The sequence below is a fragment of the Equus przewalskii genome, chromosome 5 (assembly GCF_037783145.1).
Source record: "Equus przewalskii isolate Varuska chromosome 5, EquPr2, whole genome shotgun sequence".
Lineage (NCBI taxonomy): Eukaryota > Metazoa > Chordata > Mammalia > Perissodactyla > Equidae > Equus > Equus przewalskii.
Window position 1 is genome coordinate 41,932,256 of NC_091835.1, and position 20,356 is coordinate 41,952,611.

The 20,356-nt window shown below is 45.5% G+C and overlaps 1 protein-coding gene and 1 long non-coding RNA gene across 3 annotated transcripts in view; one reads left to right on the top strand and one right to left on the bottom strand.

Moving 5' to 3' along the window:
* Window positions 1-490: 490 nt before the first annotated feature.
* GSG1 (germ cell associated 1) lies at window positions 491-17,280 on the bottom strand. Of its 2 annotated transcripts, none has more exons than XM_008522944.2 (6): window positions 16,767-17,280; window positions 6,201-6,519; window positions 4,773-4,943; window positions 3,946-4,098; window positions 3,155-3,266; window positions 491-980 (listed from the first exon to the last, which is right to left on the bottom strand). In XM_008522944.2, the coding sequence occupies exons 1-6, from the start codon at window positions 16,812-16,814 to the stop codon at window positions 635-637; spliced, it is 1,149 nt and encodes a 382-aa protein (XP_008521166.1). In that variant the 5' UTR covers window positions 16,815-17,280; the 3' UTR covers window positions 491-634. The 2 variants fall into 2 exon arrangements, with proteins under 2 accessions (XP_008521166.1, XP_008521168.1); XM_008522946.2 differs by having other exon boundaries at window positions 4,896-4,943; window positions 16,767-17,117.
* Window positions 14,656-20,356, top strand: part of LOC103552744 (uncharacterized) — a 30,677-nt gene continuing 24,976 nt past the window's right edge. Inside the window, exons 1-3 of the long non-coding RNA XR_545309.2 lie at window positions 14,656-16,553; window positions 19,218-19,449; window positions 19,988-20,085. This is a non-coding gene — a long non-coding RNA (uncharacterized lncRNA). The remainder of the gene's footprint in view (window positions 16,554-19,217; window positions 19,450-19,987; window positions 20,086-20,356) is intronic.

Consider the following 20,356-nt stretch of genomic DNA (forward strand, 5'->3'; position numbering starts at 1 on the left):
GTCTGAGTAGCCTCGGTGGGCCATTTCTGGACGTGGACCTGTCCCTGCGTGCTCTAGGGGCCATCTCATGTACAGTAGCCTCCTAGTGGCTTCTAGGATCATATTTAATTAAACTTGCATCAGGTACCTACTGTGTGGATGCAGGACACTAACAGGCAGTGTGGAGGACATCTGTCCTCCGTGTCAAAGCTCCTACTGGTAGTGCCTTCATCTTTCATTCTGTGACTTCCAGGAAAATTCAGGTACACCATGGAAAGCTGAACCACAGTCAACTACCATTGATTTGCCCACCTCCATTCCTCCCGATCCCAGACAGGTGACCAGACTGAGAAGCCCCTGAAGGGCAGAGACTGTATTTTACTCCTCTTTTTATCTCCATTGCTTATCCCAGAACCCGGCTCACAACAAGCAATCCATAAAGGAGGGAGAGGATTTTGAACGTGTGAGATATGGGGGATGGCGAAATGACACAGCCGTGGGGCAACAATGGTGCCAGGCACACACCCCTTTACCGTAAGATACCCTTGTTCTTAGCCTCTAAACACCATGCTCAAGAAACAGACTTCGGCTTAAGCACATGTTGATAACACACACGTAAGGTTGGGCTCAGCCTGCTCTCCAAACACACTTACTCCTAACACTGTTCTTCCTCTACAGATGACCCAGGCACCTCTTCTTTTAGTTCCTGGCTGGTCCCTTGTCGAAATCCCTTGTTGTGTAGCTCTGAGTAGAAGTCAACGCCTTCAGAGACAGAGCGGATGGGCTGATTGTGATACTGGTGGTAGCCGGTCAAAGGCCCCCCCGGGTGGGCTGCACTTGACAGTTGCTGAAGGCAACACTGGTGGTGATGTGGGAGGGCGCTCAGGTTTCCTTTGAGGCTCTTACTGTGCTTGCACTTGAACTCCAGCACCAGCCTGGTGTATGTGTTGAAGGTGGTGACAGCCGATGCCATGCAGCAGGTGAAGGAAAGCCAGGCCATGCTAAGGACAAATGCACACACACACAAAACGCGCAGTAAGAATCTGACTTTCTCACAGGTTTGAAAGAAGAATACCACGATCCCTTCTGACTAGTAAACTAGGCTGATTCTCTTACGGATTTAGGACTTGAGTGTGCTCTTGTCTACCATGTTGCAGGTAAAGAACTGTGGACAAGAGGACTTAGTTTGGTCTGTCTCAGGTTCCATTTGGAACGTTCCAGAGTAAAAGAGAGTGACTCGTGTAGTGTTAGTCAGACTAGGAGTTTAACGGATTTGTTTTCACTGAATTGATTAATTATCAGTGCTGTGTGCTCTTTGATCCCTGGTGTGCGTGCACACAATTCTTTGGACCACTGTTTCCCAAGCTGCAGTTGCCCAGTGTAATCCCCAAGATTCCAAGACCTGTAGCTCAGCCGTGAACAGTGGACACAGCCCAGTGTACTATCATCTCCCTCCTCCCTCTTCAAGGTTATTCTCCTTTGCTCAGGTGCAAGGAGTGAAAATCCCTCTTCCATCTTTGTTTTAGGGTTAGCAGTCTTAGGGTCCACAAAGCTGAGCCCGAGAGTCGTTCAGGAAACATTTACTACAAATATGAAGGTATAGTTTGTCCAAGTAGAATTTGCCTATTATGAAAACAATGTGGGCGGCCAGCCCGGTGGCGCAGTGGTTAAGTGTGCACATTCCGCTTTGGCGGCCTGGGTTCGCCAGTTCGGATCCTGGGTGCGGACATGGTACCACTTGGCACGCCATGCTGTGGTAGGCGTCCCACATATAAAGTAGAGGAAGATGGGCACGGATGTTAGCTCAGGGCTAGTCGTCCTCAGCGAAAAGAGGAGGATTGGCAGCAGTTAGCTCAGGGCTAATCTTCCTCAAAAAAAACAAAAACAAAAACGAAAAACAATGTGGTTCTTGGCTTCAGGGAGTTTATAATGGATGGAAGAGAAGCCGGAGATTAAAGAGACACTGGATGGATTCAATCAAGAAAACAAACACATTCCTAAACACTTGGAAAGTCAAAGCCCTAAATCTCCCCATGATTCTGGGAAGCCCAGGAAACAGGAAGTGGTGTGAGGTTAGTGAGGGATTTCATGAGGCCGAGTGATGGTTAAAGCCAGGCCACAGGCTGGTACTGCGTGTTCCTATCTGCTGCCTCTGACAGACTACGTAGGCGCAGGCTGAGGAGACTTCTGAGGAGAGTTTTATGGTCTGAGCGTTGCAGTTGCAATGCCAAGAAGGGCCTGAAGATAGATAAAAGGTGAGAAATGATGAGTCTGGAAAATGAGCTCAACTGATACAGTGGCTGGTGGAGGAGATCAAAGGCCCCTGAATCAAACAGCACATATTATACCATGAGAAAAGGGGATGGGGTCTCAAAACTGCCGTGTATTGCCTCTGTTAGCATGGAGACTCCAGGCCAGCACTGTCTTTTCTGCACGTCAAAGTACTTAGCACTTATCCCAGGCAGTTAATATAAGTCCAAGTTGGCACCTATGCGGTGGAGGGAGTGGGGCCCTCAAGGGAGCAAGTGAGGAACTCTTAAAGGGCGTGTCTATCTTGAATGTGTTTGTTTTGTCATGGTTGTCGCTTCTGTCTTTTTAAGAGAAAATATAAAATAACTGGTCCCTTAGTTCTTGAAGGGTTAGAGAATGACTGGTAGGGGAGGTTTTATTTCTAAGTTTATTTCTTATTTCAGTGGAATGAGAATGGAAGTAGGTGGAAGTTACTCTTTGTTACAGGGGAAGAGTAAGACATTCACAGGCAATAGAAGTCAGTCCAAATTTCAAGGCTAATTCTCCATTTCTCTGTCCTCCAATACCTTGAACCATAAAATCTATAAAATAGAGAGCATCATTTTAAGCCAAACAAAATCAGTCTTGTTTCCTGACAGCAACTACATAGCAGGTGAAGAAGCAGTTGCTACAGCTGTATCAGCAGAAAAACTGGAGACAACCTCCTCACAAAACAAGCCAGAGGCATCCTCTCTGCACCTCCTCAGAAGGTGGGGAAAGAGTGGTGGTGGCCTGATGGCCCAGCCCGCTGACTGACTGACAGACTCCTGAGATGAGGGGTGAAGAGAAGGCAGAAGAACACAGAGCCAGCATCTAGAGAGTACCAGATCTAATGAAGGTTGGCTGGGGAAGGGGCGAAAAGGTTCAGGAGATGGCAAGCACTTACTAGAAGGCCCAGCCATAATTCCAAGAGTGTGGCCTCCAGTCTTCTGGACCCAAGTTGGCAGTTGCCTGGAATACTTGTGAATACATCATATGGGCCACCATTCCCAGAAGACCTAAGGAGGGAACAGGAAGGCAGTGCCCTTAGAGAGAGGCTGGCATTGCCATTGACAGGGAGGATGATTTTGGAGCAACCTCCTCATTTTGCCTCAGGTACAGGCTGCGTTGAGGCGTCTCATGACCCATATGCCACCATTCCCAGGGAGACAAATCTGCAGTGGGGGCTTCTCCTTGACTCCAGAGCTTTGCAATAGGGTCCCCCAGACTCCAGGTTTAGAGCGATGGAGCAAGTTCCTGAGTCAATGCTGCACCCAGGGCTGCTGCTCCCTCTGACTTCTTCCCACCCGTACCCACGGTGTGAGCCTTATTCTTGATCTTTCATATGTATCATACTTTATCCAACAGTGTGTTGAAAAGCTGTGGGTGTGTCACAACTGACAAGTAAAACTGTATTTTACCTAGGGCGAAAACTTGCAAATAAAAGGAACCTAGAGATAATTTTTTTGCAAAGTACATAGTATACTTTGCAAAATATATATATATATATGATCTAATATAAAGTTTTCCATGTTACTTCAATTTAAAATTAAAGATGCTATAATGTACTTCTACCTCCATTCATTTTACTGCCTCTCGGCTTCTCCTTCCTCCCCTGGGGACAGAGGCTCAAGCCATCCCGCTTGGGCTTCAAAGGCAGCCGAGGAAAGCCACTCTCTACAGCTCGAAGGTGCTCACCTGACAGGACAGAGGAGATGGCCGCAAAGGCGCTCAGCTTGAGGCCGCAGCCAGGGTTCCTTGTGAACAGCAAGTCCGTTAGTAGGAGGAGGAAGCTGATGAATTCAAGTCCAATGTAGGTGAACTGGGCTCCCAGTGATAACCATAGGATCTCTGTCAGAAACCAGAGGAAGAAGAACCCGCACCCTGACAGTTAACAAACGGGGAACAAATGATGGCTGTGAGAAGTGAAAAGCCTTCTGAGCCAGAGAAGGGGAGAATGAGACAGAGCTGAAAGCGGCTGGGGGCGTTCCTTAATTTGGGCTTCTTTCTTCTCACCCCACAGCTCCCACTCTGCTCAGTATCCAATATATCATCAAGTAACCTCGGTGGACTATAAATACTCTTAGGGAGACTTGAGAAGAAATCATCCAATTGTCATAAAATCTGGCAGGGATGTAACTTTGCTATTTATCATTTTTGTTTCTCTTTTTCCTTATTTAACTTTGGAACAATCAGTGTTGTTTCCTTTCTCCCTCCCTCCCTCCCTCCCTTCTATTTTACAGAAAAAAAAAAAATTATTGGAGAAAAAAAAGGAAAAACTAAGCTTTCAACATGGTTCCTTGGCAACAAGAGGAGGTTAGAGCTGTCGGTGGTTTTCTGTTTGTGAACTGTATTTGTCCCTGCTGTTCCTTTTTTGCATCCCTGCGTATGAATGAAAGTCAGCTCTGGAGGGAGTTTGTGTCACCCTGTGGGGCTCAGAAGAGAAAAGCAGGAGATCACAGTACAGTTTAGATCCAGAGAGGCCCAAGTCAACAGTAATGAAATTTGTTATCAAGCCCACATACTTGCCACAAGCCCCAAGGGAGGGTGGGGGAGGAAAGCCTTCTCCATCAACCGCTTCCCTCCAAATCGGAGAGCGGCGTGACGTAGGCCTTGCAACGTGGCAAATTCCAGTAGTCCCTTCTCACCTCTCTCGGTTGGTGGTGTGAGTTCATTGAAACTTCGGCACCTCTCCCCTGAAACACAGACAAGGTACCACTTCATGAAGGCGCTTCCTGGGACAACGGGGATGAAGACTTTCCCCGATCCCATACCTGGCGCGGCTCCGTTTGTTGTGACACAGTGCCTGCCCAGCATATAGCAGGCAGACAATAAATGGGTCTTTGAAAGCAGGAAAGAATGCGTGGATGAATGAGTGGCATCAGCAAGAGTCATCCAAGATTAATTTCTCTCTCCTCAATTCCTGATAACGAAGGAGATCCCGTTGTCCTGAGTGTGCCTACACAGGGAAACCTTCCAGTTCCTGTGTCGGGAGGCGGTAACGGTCTTAGTGATCACCAATACCTTCTGCTGCCCGCACCACTGCTCTGAATGGCTCGGAAATGGTTTCCGGGACTGGGGTTGGAGCCATGCTAAGTGGCACAGTAATAACTTAAATCTGAATCTAAATACACACGCATTTATATTCCTTTTCCTCCTTTTCCCCTAAGCCCAAATGGGCAGAAGTAGCAGATCACAAATGGTACATGATTCTGGGCTGCAGAAAACCCTTACTACCAGGTGACCTTTGAAGGCTTTGAGCAGGGAGGGGTTGTCCTCAGTCCAGTTGCTCCTAACCTGAGGACTGCACGGTAACTAAGGCACACTGACCCAGTGCAGGAGAGCTGGGAGGGTCTGTCTTAAGCTCCTGGAAGACGTCCTCACCGATCTAGTCGCCCTCTCTGGGCTTCAGTTCCCCTCCCTTTGAAAGTGTAACAATAATACTTTGAATGAGAAAACCCTTTTTATGGGAGGGGGAGGGGGAAGAAGGGTGATCTGCTCTGATCCTTTCATCTCACAGATGAGAACCCAAGGCCTGTAGAAATGAAGTTCAAGGTCACAGCTGGGCGGAAACAGGGCTTTTTCTCTCATATTCATCTCTCCTTGTTTTGTCTCTAAACAGTAATGCTAGCTCACTAGAATGCAAATTCTCCTAAGGTGAAAAGTCTAAATGAACCCCTTTAAGGATAATGCTATTTTAAACCAGTGAGTCTACTACACAGTCAGGAGGTGAAAAGCCATGGAGACTTTCGACTTGTTAAAAGGGAATCCTATGGAAAAGAACGCAGTGCAGAGGCAGGAGGAATCCTATGGGAAAGGACACGATGCAGAGGCAGGAGGTGCTGAGCCTCGGGAGAGGCCCCGTGGGCTGTGCAGGAGGGCTGTACTCCCCTCTGGTTCTTTGCCTGCATCAGATCCCTTGGGGAAAAATAAATCAGGAGTGAGGCGGCTACCTGGTTCTTCCACGATTTCCTCACAGGATAGCCACATGCCACTGTGGAAGGTACGGAAGGAGAAGCGGTCATCCCCAGCCTCCCAGCTGTATTGCACCACCTCCTGGGATGATGCGTTGGTGTTGCCTCCATCCAAGGGCAGTGGCAGGTCAAGGCACCTGGCTGCCAGACCTTTCCCGCACAGGGGCTTGGGCACCTTCTGTGTGCCCACAAACCAGTAGTTGCTGAGCAGGGATGTTGTGGAGAGGCTGAGTGATAGCATGTTGAGGATGGCAGATAGGAATGTCCGTTGGCCAGAGAAGCCCTTCGGGAGCTCCATCTGTAACAGACAAACACAGGGGGACAGCCTGATTTCAGTGTCTTCTGGGACGTCTGGACACCCTTCCCTGAGGCTCCCTAAGCTCAAGCCACTTTCCTCCAATATGACGGGCACGACCAGCCGCTGGGTGTTTTCTCCCAGGAGGCCTGAGGAAGCTTGGCTTCAGGAGTGGCCTGGAGTAGGCATGAGAGCAATGATGTTTATTTAAGCTGGACCCTATTATACTAAAATGCTTACTGAGGATGATCTGAGTAAGCATCAGATAATAACTTCAGTCAGAATGTGATGAAGCCACCGAGGCTAAGATACGTCAGGCTGAGAAAAAGAATTAGGAGTAGTCCAAATGCTCCTGCTGGTGATTATTTATGGTTTTGTCTATATTGGAAGGTAGTAGCACTGACTGACTGAGGTATTTGTTAGTGTAACAATGTGAGTTTTTGATGTCACCTTCAGTAAAGGGGGATAGGTCCTATCAACGAATGTTAAACTAGATCACCCAGGGAGGGTGGTGCAGATAAAGGCTTTGGGGCCCTGAAGATAAAAGAGGGCAGTGGACTAACTGGGATGTGGGGCTATTGAAATCCCTGGGGAGGAGATGGGCTGAGTTCTGAGAGAGGTGGTGATCAGGTCCAGCTTCCATCCACTGCCACTGAGATGTTAGAATCTCAAATGGGAGGCGGCTGCATGGTGCCCACAGAGGCTGGACACCAAGTGTCGAGGCCATGGAGCCATGGGGAGGGTGCTCTTGGCTGGTGGAGAGGAATGTGGAGGGACATCTCCACAGCTTGATACCGCAGTGGTGCTTGTCATAGTGGGGGGACAGTGTATGGCAACAGAAAGCTTTGTGGCCCATGTGGCTCTGGTTTGAGCCCCTGACCTTCTTGTCATTTTTAGCCTAAGAGACAAGGAGCGTGAGCTGAAAAATAACTCCTATTAGATGTTTCAACTTTGATGAGTGATGGCTTGGAGCCAGATTTAATTCGATTTAGAAAAATAAAGAAATCTGACAGGTCTTGCACTGTGTGTTATAGAGAAGTTTATACTGTTATATTAATACGTGCTGAACGGAAAAGAGGCCCATACTTAGTTGCTGACAGACGCTTCTTAAAGTAAACCATCTTGAGCTTTCCGGGGGATCTCTTATATCAGAATTAATCAGACCTAAATCTGCTTAGCTTAAGAGATGTAAATAAAGCCACAGCTAAATGGGACAGGCCCATAAATCTGCCTCTCTCATCATCTCCGGCTTAACATTTCTACATTTAACAGAGAACTTTATCTTAGAAATATAACAGTTTGTTCTTCAGAATTTCCAGAGATGAAAAGCATGCATACCACAGACAAAGCACAGATTATTTATGGCAATAAGAAATATACAAGGTTCATATGTATATAAAAACCAATATACAAAACATATGCTAAAACAGCTTCTGGAAAGCAATCTGCTAATACGACTTTTTTTTAAAGCACTCAAGAAATTAACTCCACCAAGAATTGTCAGTCCGTGCAAGACTCTGGGTGACCTTGCTAAGGACTGAAAAACCACAGCATCTGGAAGGAGGAAAGATCTTATATTGCCAGATATGGGAGTCTTCTGTTGCCCCTGTCCCCAAAAAAGAATGTTTTCACCTTGAAAATCCTACTGGTTTTAGTTATTACCTCATAGTTCTGTTACTCTGAGTTATCCTTTCTAATTATTTTTACATCGATTGCCTGAATAGGGAATGGACTTCAGGTAAAACACCTTCACTAATCATTATAAAGATTAAACTAAGGCTTTAGGTAATTCTACACGTTCAATAATTTTATTTTCAATCTTACATGGCTTGGAAATTTGTCTGCTATCACATCACATCACATCACATCATCACATCACATCACATCACATCACATCATCACATCACATCACATCACATCACATCATCACATCACATCACATCACATCACATCACATCATCACATCACATCACATCATCACATCACATCACATCATCACATCACATCACATCACATCACATCATCACATCACATCACATCACATCACATCACATCACATCACATCATCACATCATCACATCACATCACATCATCACATCACATCACATCACATCACATCATCACATCACATCACATCACATCACATCACATCACATCATCACATCACATCATCACATCACATCACATCATCACATCACATCACATCACATCACATCACATCACATCATCACATCATCACATCACATCACATCATCACATCACATCATCACATCACATCATCACATCACATCACATCACATCACATCACATCACATCACATCATCACATCACATCACATCGGATTTTCACTTTACTCTCAATCCATTTCCAATTACACATGTTCATAAGTTACTCTTCAGAAATAAGAATAATGAACCCAAAACCATGTACAACCACTTTGTGGTGGCATCAAGGTGACAACCAACTTAAGGAGAGGTGATCTGAGAAACAAAGGGTGAAAAAGAGCTTGAAATGAAGCACAATGAGGCTGTTTCCTGGAGGAGTGTGTACCAAGGAGAGACTCAAGGAGCCTCATTCAAGAATTATCTTGATAATTGAATGAGAATCCATTCAAGAGCCTTCTCAAGAATTACCTTCAACACATATAGTGCCATGCCTTTCATTATCCACTGCCCCGCCCAAAAATATGCCTTTTCTCTCAGGATCCAGATACTTCTGGAATTGGAAGAAAAAATCTAAATTTGCAATGGTTTCCTTAAGGTGATCATGAAGAAGTAGCAGCCATAAGAGAAGTTCTATCTTTGCGTATGCTGACAAGCTGCTCGCCTAAGTGGCTCTTTATAGAGAAGGGACAAAGTGAGGCTTCCCTGACACTCGGCTCACATCATTAGGAAGTGCATAGGTGCCAAAATGTCAGTAATTCTTCTATCAACAAAGGCTAACAGAAAAACTTGGAATTAACATAGGCAAGTAAGGACAACAAGTTGATGAGACAGGCACATCTCTTAAAAGAATCAGGTGCAACACAGCTATGGGATGTATGTTCTGAGCAATAAAGGGGGAAGCTGGTTACCTTGGCCATGGTCAGCGTCTTGCAGTTTGTCCCGGAGGACCGCAGGATGCCATCTGCGCACCAAATCCCTTTGGTTTAGTGTTGAAAGAATGCAAACTGCCTTCCTGCCCTCCTCTTTCCCCTCCCAACCCTCCCCTTCTGTCTTCTGTTTTGGAGGGCCTCGTGATTAAATGCCGCTCTGCGGGGAACTTGGGCATTTAATAATTGACAATGCAATCCTGGCCCAGCTGTTCTGGGAGATTAAACAGGAGAGTTTGCCAATAGGGATAGGGGATTAAGCACAGAGAAGTAAGGACTTGCCTTTGCAGAGAGAAGTTTCTTTAAAAAGTAAATGATGATTTCGTTTCCATCTAACTGCCCTTCCCTAGGTAACTGGTGTGAATGGATTGGGCTTGATTTTACGGCAGACACAGAAAATATGAGAGGGTCACCACTACTACAAAAGTTCCCATTCCCTTGAGTAGGGTTTCCATCCCTTTTATAAGCTCTTCTCTCTGCAGTGTCAAGGCCTCCGAGCCACGGGTATAGCTTCTTTGTGCCCTGGTGGTCTCCACCTTCCAGTTAGCATCATTAGTAAGGATTATTAAGTACCCCCCTCCACATGGAACACTGCAACACAGTGAGACAGTGTGGAGTGGGGATGCGGGTAAGGATACAGATGGAGAAGAATGGGAGAGGAATAGATTCCAGGGTCAGCAATGCTATGGCTCTATCCCATTTCTCTCCCAATCTTCCGGCAAAGGAATGAAAATTTTTTTTAAAAAAGGTTTTCTAAAACTTAAAGTAATCTGACAGATCAATGAGGGGTTGATTGCATATCTTCTTGCCGCCAGTCACTTAGAAGGACAAGTTGTTCTTTCTGTCCTCAAAAATCGTACCAATTAATTGGGGTGACAAGGCGGGGAGCCATTCTGCAGCTGCTGTGGTTCCCTAAACACCTCATGGATCATCCCCCAGGCCTTCACGGACGCTCTTCCTTCTGCCTGGACAATCTCTTATTGCCTAGTGATCCGCCTCTCATCAAGATCAGTGGGAAAAGTCACGCATCCTTTGAAAATGTTTTTCTCCCCAAGACAAAACAGTTCCCTCCTCTCTGTGCTTGTCAGACTGTACCCCTCTCATAACACGTTCTGTATTCCATTAGAATTATTTGTCTTGATTTTAAAGTCCTCAAAGTCCTCTCCTTGATTGGAGAGCAGTTCTCAGTTCTGACTGAGTGTCAGAACAATTTTTGGAAATTTGGAAAATGTGCAGATTCGTGGGTCCCCACCCTGAGATTCCATAGTAGTTCTGGGGTGAGGCCCAGGAATCTGTAATTCTAGAAAGCTCTTTGTATATACCCAGGCATGGACTTCTGGTTTCCGGTTCTGCATATAACGAGCTTGGAAGTCGCCACTCTGTCCTGACAGGTAAAATATATAGCCAGAGAATGAATAGACCATAAAATGACATCTGTTTGACTCATCTGGGGCTTACATTTAACGAAACCTTCTGTACCCTACCCTGCCCTTCCCCCACCTCTCCCAGATTTGCCACCAAATCATGTTTTCCCCATTCTCTATTTGTGCAGTTAGTTTAGAGAATCAAAGGCAGGCTCCCCTAACTTCAGATTGTTTGAATTAATCCACATTTTAGCCAAATGAGTCTCTTTGGATCTTGCTTCTGTCACCCAGTATTTCTACCCTTCTTAGCCTGATGTTAACAGCAAATTTGATACAAACGTGTGTCTGTCCAAGCTTGATTTCCATATCACCCAAAGACCCTTTATGCATTGGGATAGAACTCCCCCGCCTTTGGGAAAAGGAGAGCAGAAATTTCTGGTCGCTTTTCCTGTTGAATGGGCTGTTGGTTTCCTGGCTACATCATTTTCAGCGCAAACGCTGGGTGGCACCATCTCCTCATCTTTTTCTCTTCAGTCCCAGGCTTCCCCCACCAGTCAGCAAGCGTGGGCGGAGGTAGGGCTCCTCCCGTAGGATTGTTCTCTTTTTTCTTCATTTGGCCTCCTCCCCACATACTAATCTATAGAACACCATGTGTCAGCCTAATGGAATTCAGGACTCCGAGTGAACTCGGGGACACCGGCCACTCCCTCGAGGACGTCTTGTAGGATTGTTTCCTGTAGCACATTTTTTGTGGCCCATTCCAGTTTTCAGTGACTCAATAGATCCTCAAATACTTCCCATGGGAAATACGAGTCCACAGTATCAGAAAATACAGTCAGCCAATATTTCCTGATGAGTTTTGCGTACATTTTTCTTTACTTAATCGTATCCTCGTTCCCTTTCCACCCGAGAACAGTGAACAATTCTTTTCCCTTCTCTCTGCTTACACCCTTCAAATACTTGCAGACACTTCTCATATCCCGCTTGAGTCACTGTTTGGCATAGCTTGTGTCTTGGGTTTTTATTGCCTCTGCTCATAAACCACACCCCCGATGCCTTAATAGCCTGAAATTTGCCTTTTCCAGGGAAAAGGGGATGGGAGCGGCAGAGTCTTGAGTGGGTTACATGAGGAGGCTTGGAGGTAGATTTAGAAGTGAAGCTCATGAAACTTCAGCTTTGTGGTCCCCCTGGTACTCGGGCCCCTTCCAAGACCCTGTCACCTAATTTGTACTTGTCATTTTGTATTACTTTTCTTAAAGAGGGCCTCCAAAATTATATTATTTTAGGCCTCCCCAACGCCTGAATCTACCCCTTAGGTGGCTATGCTTTCTGTGTGGGTGCTCGGCTGGGGTACAAGCTGTGACCAATCTTGAGACCCACCTCGCTCCCCAAGGACCCTGAGCCACAAGGTCTAATTTCCTCTTTTTGACAAAACATGAGTTTCTCTGACTGGTCACAAATATCAGAGCCCAGCATCCCACTCACTTCCTTTCATTGTAATTTGGGCATGTTAATATTTTTTTCCTTCTCTTTCCCTTCTTACAACAGGAAAAGTGATGGCTAGTCAACGCAATATAAATATAACTAGGTTAGGCTCAGAAGCTCATGAGTTAGCACAGACTGAAGATTGCACATGTCAAAACAGTTTTTCACTTTGGTGTGTTGGACTGTTACCATTTCAGGATGACCCCACAGGGATAAACCTGCAACTCAACATTTATGACATCACAAAGCCAATGGGTGGGACTACTCCATATTTACTAAGGTCCTCACTCACTGTTTCCTATACTACAAAACTACATTTACTAGGTATGAATAAAGAGAAACTGGTCTTGGGACATCCACACATACTTTGAAAACAGCAATTTAATTTATTGTTTGGGGAGTACACTGTAGATGAGAGGTGAGTCAAACAATGGTCAGAACGCTGAGCCAGAGAAGACGGTATAGAACACCACTTCCCTAATGTCAAAGCCTGGGGGTAAGGCATCAGTGGGGTTTTTTCCACGTATGCCTACTGGCATCTTCTCCCAAGAAAGGTCTGTTTGCCCTCCCTGGCAGAAGTATCTCTCCTTCTCCCAGGAGTCAGATTTCTGACCCATGTCCCATTAACTAACTCCTTTCTGTGACTCAGTAGACAGAAGGCTGGAATGGAGTGTTAATGTTTCCACGTCTCTGGCTCTGATCTACATGCCCCTGTTCCTGCATGTTCTATGTGTGCCTCTCTCATGCAACTCATCACACGGGTTCCTTGTCGTTTATGCTCACTTGACTTTAAGTTGCTAGATACAGAAGGAGCTATGTTTTATTCATTGTTGAGTCTCAGAGCCTAGCACTGTCTAACATCCATGAATGAATGAATGAAGTTTGTAATGGAAATGAGGCTCATGAATATAATTAGGAAGCCTATGAGTGAAGATGTGAATAAAGTGTCCAAACAGCCTTCTATTAGTAAAGGAGACAGGAATCCTTCTGATTCTCATACATGAGAGCAGCGAGAAGCTAAAAAGAGGGTCCACAAGTCCACAGAACACCCTACGCCTCTCTACACAGATGTACCCATAGTTTCATCAAACAGATCCTCTGCCAATCCATTTCCTCCCACCTGTGGAAACATTCCTGCTTTCTGATGAGCTAAGGCCAGAAAACAGCAATGATCTCATAAACGAGCATTATCTTTAGTTCACAGAGACCAGGGTACAAACAGATTGCTCAAAACCCAGTGACAGATTGGAAATGTTATGTCCTTTCCCAAGCTACGTGATTCCCTACTAATTTAGGGCCCTTTTGGATGATGGATCTTGAACCATAGAGGATTTTGCAGCTCTAATTACATTTTTTACTTCAATGGCTCACATTTGACTCATTCACTGATGAAGAAAATTAAAGTCTTCACACAGAATATTTTGACATTGGCCTCCCAGCCCAGAAAGGAAGAGTAAAGACACCAAAATGCCCAGGCTGAGCGTCCAAAATATGAACATCTCTATAAGACACACAGCTTTAGCATTTCCCAGCTTCAGGTTAATCTCAATTGTAACTGTGTTTAATGTCCACATGGCTCCAAACGCTCACAGAATATAAAGGACTCCTGTCTTCCTAACATGGGTCCTGAGTTCTGGGAACACTTCTACTTAGGTTCAATGGAAAAGACCAAAGAAAAGTATTTTGGGGCCTCTCCTCTCTGTCGCCTTTCCCTTTCCGCTTGTTAAAGGGATTGTTAGAGGGCTTTGGCGAATGCAGTCATTTCCAGGAGAGGAAGCGGCCTTTCTTCCATGCCCCAAGCAGCTGGAGTGAATCAGAGGGGCAGCCACATCTGCACATCCTGTGGGGCAATCGCTCACGCGCGGGTGACGGGGCCCTCGGGCCCGCTGGGGCTCTTGGGGACCCCGGGCGGGGCGGGATGGAGGCCTAGCGGGAGTGGCCCCTCAGGGGTGCTTAGGGCGCGGCCACCGGGGAGCAGAGCTGGGCCGCCCCCTTTACATTCCGCGTGCGCCCCTCGTTCCTTCTTTTCCTGCTCTCTCTCTTTCTCCCCCTCCCCCTGCAGTGGCGGTACCCGTGCCCAGCCTAGTGCCCCCGGCTGCCCTCGGCCCCCCTTGGTCGATGAGTAACCACCCCCCTCCTGGTTTACTACGGCGCCCCGGGTTGCCTAGCAGCGGGCGTGCGTTGCCATGGCGACACGCCGGGAGCGTGTTTTGAATTGTTTGGCGCGGCCCCGCCCTAGCGGCCGCGCGTCTCCCACTTCCCGAGCGGGTGGGGCTGAGGCCGGACCTTTTGTTCCTCTCCATCTTCCTCCCACTGATGAGAACCGCGTCCCGGGTGCCCCCCCTAGAGAAGAGGAGCCGGGAGAGCAGGACGCAGGGAGGGCGAGCCGCGGGGTCGGGGACCCCAAGGAGCGCGGCAGCCACGTGGCCCCGAGCTGGGCCCAATGGGGCGGCGGCCGGCTGCTCTGCTTCCCTCGCGAGGCGTGGCAGAAGCGGGTGCAGAGACCGGGTCGTCGGATAAATTCCTCACCCCAAGGCCTGTAGGCCCAGGGGCAGGAGGTGCCTGTTGCTGTGGGACTCTAAGTCTGGCATTTCCCAGCCCCCTGCCCTTCCGGTAAAGGTACCGGTCCCTGGCCCTAGTTATAAAGTCAGGCTCTGTCTTTGCCTCACTTCGTGGATCTGAGAGATGAGACTTCGGTGCCTTGAACCCTGAGCAGATGTGAGTTCTAGTTGCTGTTCCACGTGCGCCTGGACTAATGATTTTGGCCGAGTTACATAGCCTCTCTGAGCGACTGTTTCTTCAGAGAGAAATTAGGAGAAAGAGTTGTCCTTCACATTTCTGCTGTGAAGATCTAAAGAGGTAGAGTGAACATGGAAAGGAGGGGGAAGGGAACCCGAGCCGGGTACCACACACCTCACTAGACTCTTCACAAACATCTCATTTAATCCTCACAACCAGCCTGAAGCAGAGGTGGCCACTCCCTTCCAGACCTGGGGAATCAGACTCGGAGCATTTGATTTGCTCAAGGCCACCACGCTAGGAAAGGGTGGAGTCATTATTCGACACCTCCTGACTCATGGCCAGGCTGCCGCTCAGTAAAGGGGAGGCACAGTCGCCTCAAAACGCCAGAAGATGGAAACTCACACAGAAGGAGACAATGGATTAAGTGTAGTTTATACTTCACAGATACATACTGATGCCCAGACTCATTGCCTCCCATATTGCCTCTGTGATTCTCCTCACAGACCAATTTAAAAAAATTTACTATGGCTGGCTTTTTCTGTCATGTTCCTATCAACTTCTGAGGATTCTCCTATTTATGATCTATTCACTTCCAGGTGCTTCTGAACTAGAGAAGCCGGCTGAGTCCATACTGAGGGCTCTTCAGAACCACTAGCTCTTCTCTGCAGTCCCAGAAGTGTCCCTTTCTTAGGTCCTATCCTGTTCTTCTGAGATCTTAACTTCCGATCCATGAACAGCACACCACATTACTCTATGTGCGTGCGTGTGTGTCTTTTGTTTCTCTGGCTAATTCTAAGCTTCATTTTTTTCCTCTCGTGAGAGAGGCATGATATGAGAAAGAACTTTTGCTTTTTTAGTAACCCTTTGAGCTGAAAGTTGGAAGATCCCAACTTTCTCAAATGGGAGGCAAGTCACTTCCAGATGTGCATTTTACCCTAAACAAGCCAAGACATCTTGCTGGCTGTGAAGGTCTTCTTGGGTCTGGAAGGATCCCTGCAGATTCTCCCAGATTCTCTGAGACCAGAAAGAGCCGAAGGTTGTGTTCTCCTCCTTAGTTCCAGATCAGAGCTGGCTTTCAACAGGACCATGGGGATGCCTCACCACTCTCTGGCAGAGAACTTACCATCTGCTCTTTCAGTTCACTAGAATGATATACATCTCTGTCGTTGCTACCACCACTGGGCCTTTTACCAGGGACCAGATTTTGGCAACAGGAATCAGACAGATGGAGGGAAAAAGACGTGCTAGAGGGCTCCTAGCAGTCCTGGGAGCAGAGAGGAAAAGTGAGATGAAGAGGCAAAGGAGGAAGAAATGGAAGTTTTAATGGAAGAATATGGAAACTGCAAGAGGCCAAGGTATGGACATTGCCAGGTTTATCAATAAAAACTGGGCTTGAGTAACCACTTTTTATTCCATTTTGTATAATCCTACAGTGTATTCCCAAGCTCCTTACCATGAGCAAGTAAAATAAATTAAATTGATGAATTTGTATAACCTGCGTTACAAATCCAACATTAAGGGTACTACATGTGAGATATTCATGAGACTTCAAAAATCCAGGCACCTACCTTCTGGGTGAGACAAACATTTTGAGTCAGTTTGGAGGGATTGCTCATTCACTTTTGAAGTCCAAGGCAAAGATGTTTCAGTTGCTCTTCTGCTCTCTTAATCGGTTGTGTGGAATGAGTATCTAGCCTGAAGATGAATCAGGTCCCCTCTTGCCAGCAGAGGGGTCAGGTGGTGTGAGGTGCGCTGGAGAGGATGGAAAGGATGTCCTGCAGCCAGGACACCAGTCTGGGTGGGGCTGGCTGACATATGAAGTTTTCTCTGTGACATCACAGTGGCAGGCCAGGATCTCCTGCTGCTCCCCTGCCTCTTGCCCCCGCCCCCAGAAGGACAGGGGCCACTCTGGGGTATCTGCCAGAGGCCCGGCTGTCTTCTGAGTCATCCACATCAGTGCTTCTGTTACTGCACATAAGAATCACCTGGGCATCTTAGTAAGCTATCAGGTTCTGAAGGCCTGGGGTGGCTCCCACATGATGCTAATCAGACCACGCTGGGTTGTAAGACTCTAGACCAGCGCTGTGAAAGAGAAATACTAAATGAGCCACATTTGTAATCTAAAATTTTCTGGTAGCCACATTAAAAAAAGTGAAATAGACACACACACTGCAACATACCACGATATGTTATGCAGTAAAAATAATGTAATCTTCCCCCAAATGAATAAAGTTGGGTTCAATGGAAAAATATTTTACATGGCTTCTATTTTAAAAATTTAGAATGAAATAAAATTAGAAATTTACTTCCTTGGTTGCGCTAGCCACATTATAAGGGCTCAGTAGCCATCCATGTTTGGTAGCTACAGTATTGGATAACACAGCTCTAGACCATTCCCAGAAAAGGTAATGATGTGTGGAAATTACTATTCTAAAGGACTACTAACTGGAAACCTAGTAGATGTTTACTCCCGTAGTTTTATCATGTACATAATGAGGATTTGGGTGCTATTGACAGTGAGACATAACTTAGACTTGAAGAGAAGGATGGCGTCTTCCCCAGTATTCCAGCTAAGAGCCTGGCTGGGGGCTTTCTGCCCAGGGAGAGATGTCACGCTCTGTCCATCTCTGAGCTTTTACCTGGGTGCCCCTCACTGGGACTCCTTCCTCTTCCTTGCCACCCCATCTAATTCCCACACAAGCTTCAGGGCACATGATTTCAGTCTCAATTCAACCCAAAGTCTTCCCTTGTTATTCTAGCCCTCATTTCTCTCCCTTTCCTCTGAACTTGGGTAGCGTGTATGGTCTGGCTTACAATGGGGAGCTTCTTTACATGGGATCCTGAACTGCTGGCTTTGCTTTAAGGTATGAGCCTGTTTCTCTCATGAATTCTAAGCTGCTTGAGGACAGAACCTATTTCTTTACTTTTATTGTGCTTAATATAGTGCTGAGGGCATCATAGCTGCTTAATAAATATGTATTATTTTATTTAATAAGCTAAAATACCAAGTAAATGTCTAAGAAAGAGCATCAGATCTAAAAGTATCAATAAGTTAAAAGGAAGAATGTGCCTTGTTCTCAGATCGTCTCAACTTGATCAAGGTGTCAGTTCTCCTTAAGTTAATTTATAAATTTAGTATAATCCTAATACAAATACCAATGAGTATTTTGAAAGAGCAAGACAAGTTGATATTAAAGTTTATATGGGAAAACAAATGTGCAAGACTAACTAGGAAAACACTGGATAAAAAGAGTTCTGGGGTGGGGGGGCTAGCCCTAACAGATATTGAAACATGCTGCAAAGCCTGTGTAATTAAAACTGTGTGATATTGGTGCGTGACTAGACAAACAGACCAATGAAATAGAAGAGATGATCCAGAAATAAACACAGCTACATATAGACATCCAGGACATGACAAAAGTGAGATCTATAGTCAATGGGGCAAAGATGATCTTTTTAACAAATGGCATTGGGACAAACTGGATAGCCATTTAGAAAAATATAAATTATATGCATTTTTTAATACCATATACCAGAATAAGCTTCAAATGGACTAGATATCTAAAGGTAAAAAATGAAATTATACAAGTACAGGAAGAAAGCAAGGGTGAATTCCTCTACAACCTGGGCGTAAGTAAAAGTTTTTAACTATGACTAAAGATCTAGATACTAGATAAGAAGAGGCTGATAAATTTGACTACATTAAAAAAAAACAAGACTTCTTCATGGCAAAAATCACCATAAACAGAATAGAAAACAAGTCACAAACTGGGAGAAAGTATTTGTAATGCATATAACACATAAAAGGCCAATGTCCCTAATGTACAAAGAAATTGTTAAAAATTAACAGCGAAAAACGACCAAAATTGCTATAGAAAAAAGGGCAAAATTCAGGAAAAGGTAAGTTACAAAAACAGACATGTAAGTGGCCCTAAATATGTGAAAAGCTGTTCAACTTCACTTATAGTAAAAGTAATGCAAATTAAACCTACAATGAGGTATCATTTCTTATCCGTCAGATTGGCAAAATTCAAAAGCTTGACGATTATCCTCTGTTGATGAGGCTACGGGGAAACAGCCACTTCCATTCATTGCTGGTGGGACTTCAACATGTCCCAGCCCTACGGAGGAGAATTTGGCAGGATTTAACAAAGCTACGTACGCTTTTATCCCTTGACCGCAGAAATCCTAATTCTAGGAATTTACCCTGAAGATGCGCCTCTGTCAATATCAGGATACGTATGCACAAAGGTATTCATTGCGGCACTATTTGTAATTGTAAAATATTGCAAACTACCTGAATCTCCAAGCACAGGAAAGTAGGTGAATAAAATATGGTACATACACACAATGGAGTACTGTGCAACTGTGTAAAAAAACCCCGAAAAGACAAAACGAGGGAGATTTCTATGAACTGACGTGAAATGATTTTCAGGAAATATTAACTGAAAAAAATGGAAAGTGCTAAAGAGGGTATATAGTATGCTATTTTTGGTGTAAGAAAGAAGGGGAAATAAAACATACATATATCTGCTTATTGTTACCGAAAGAAACACAGGAAAGACAAACCAGAATACAATGAGGCTGATTCCTTACTAGAGGAAGAGGATGGCAGTGATTCAGGAGGGAGTGACGCTTGTCTGAGAATAATATTTTTTGTATAGTTTTGACTTTTGGAAGCACATTAAGGTTGTACGTATTTGAAAGTAAAATTAAAACAAGATGGGAAGGGAAAGAAAAACCTTAAACTGAAAACAAATTGAAACAAATGAACCTAATTGTTTTTCAGATAAATACTACAACTACACTGAAGGGGAAAAAGCAAAAGAAAGAGCAAATTCAAGGAACTCATGAACATAGCGTTTGACCATTTACCTTCTGTCTTGGGTGAGGTTGAGTGAGGGAGAATTGCACCCAACTCCTGAGCTCTTTTTAGTATATAGACCTTATTCATCTTGTGGTGATGTGCCATGCAGTATTGGAACTATTTTAGATGCATTGTGACACTGGGCAAATGCAAATGTGTTAATGCTGTTGGGAGCTAGAATTCCCATATGGGAAAGGGACATCAGAATGTGGAATGGGGGAAGGCAAGAAGGGACTCTATGGGGGTGGATTGGAATTAGAGGCATCAGTGTGAACTCATGACTTCATATAT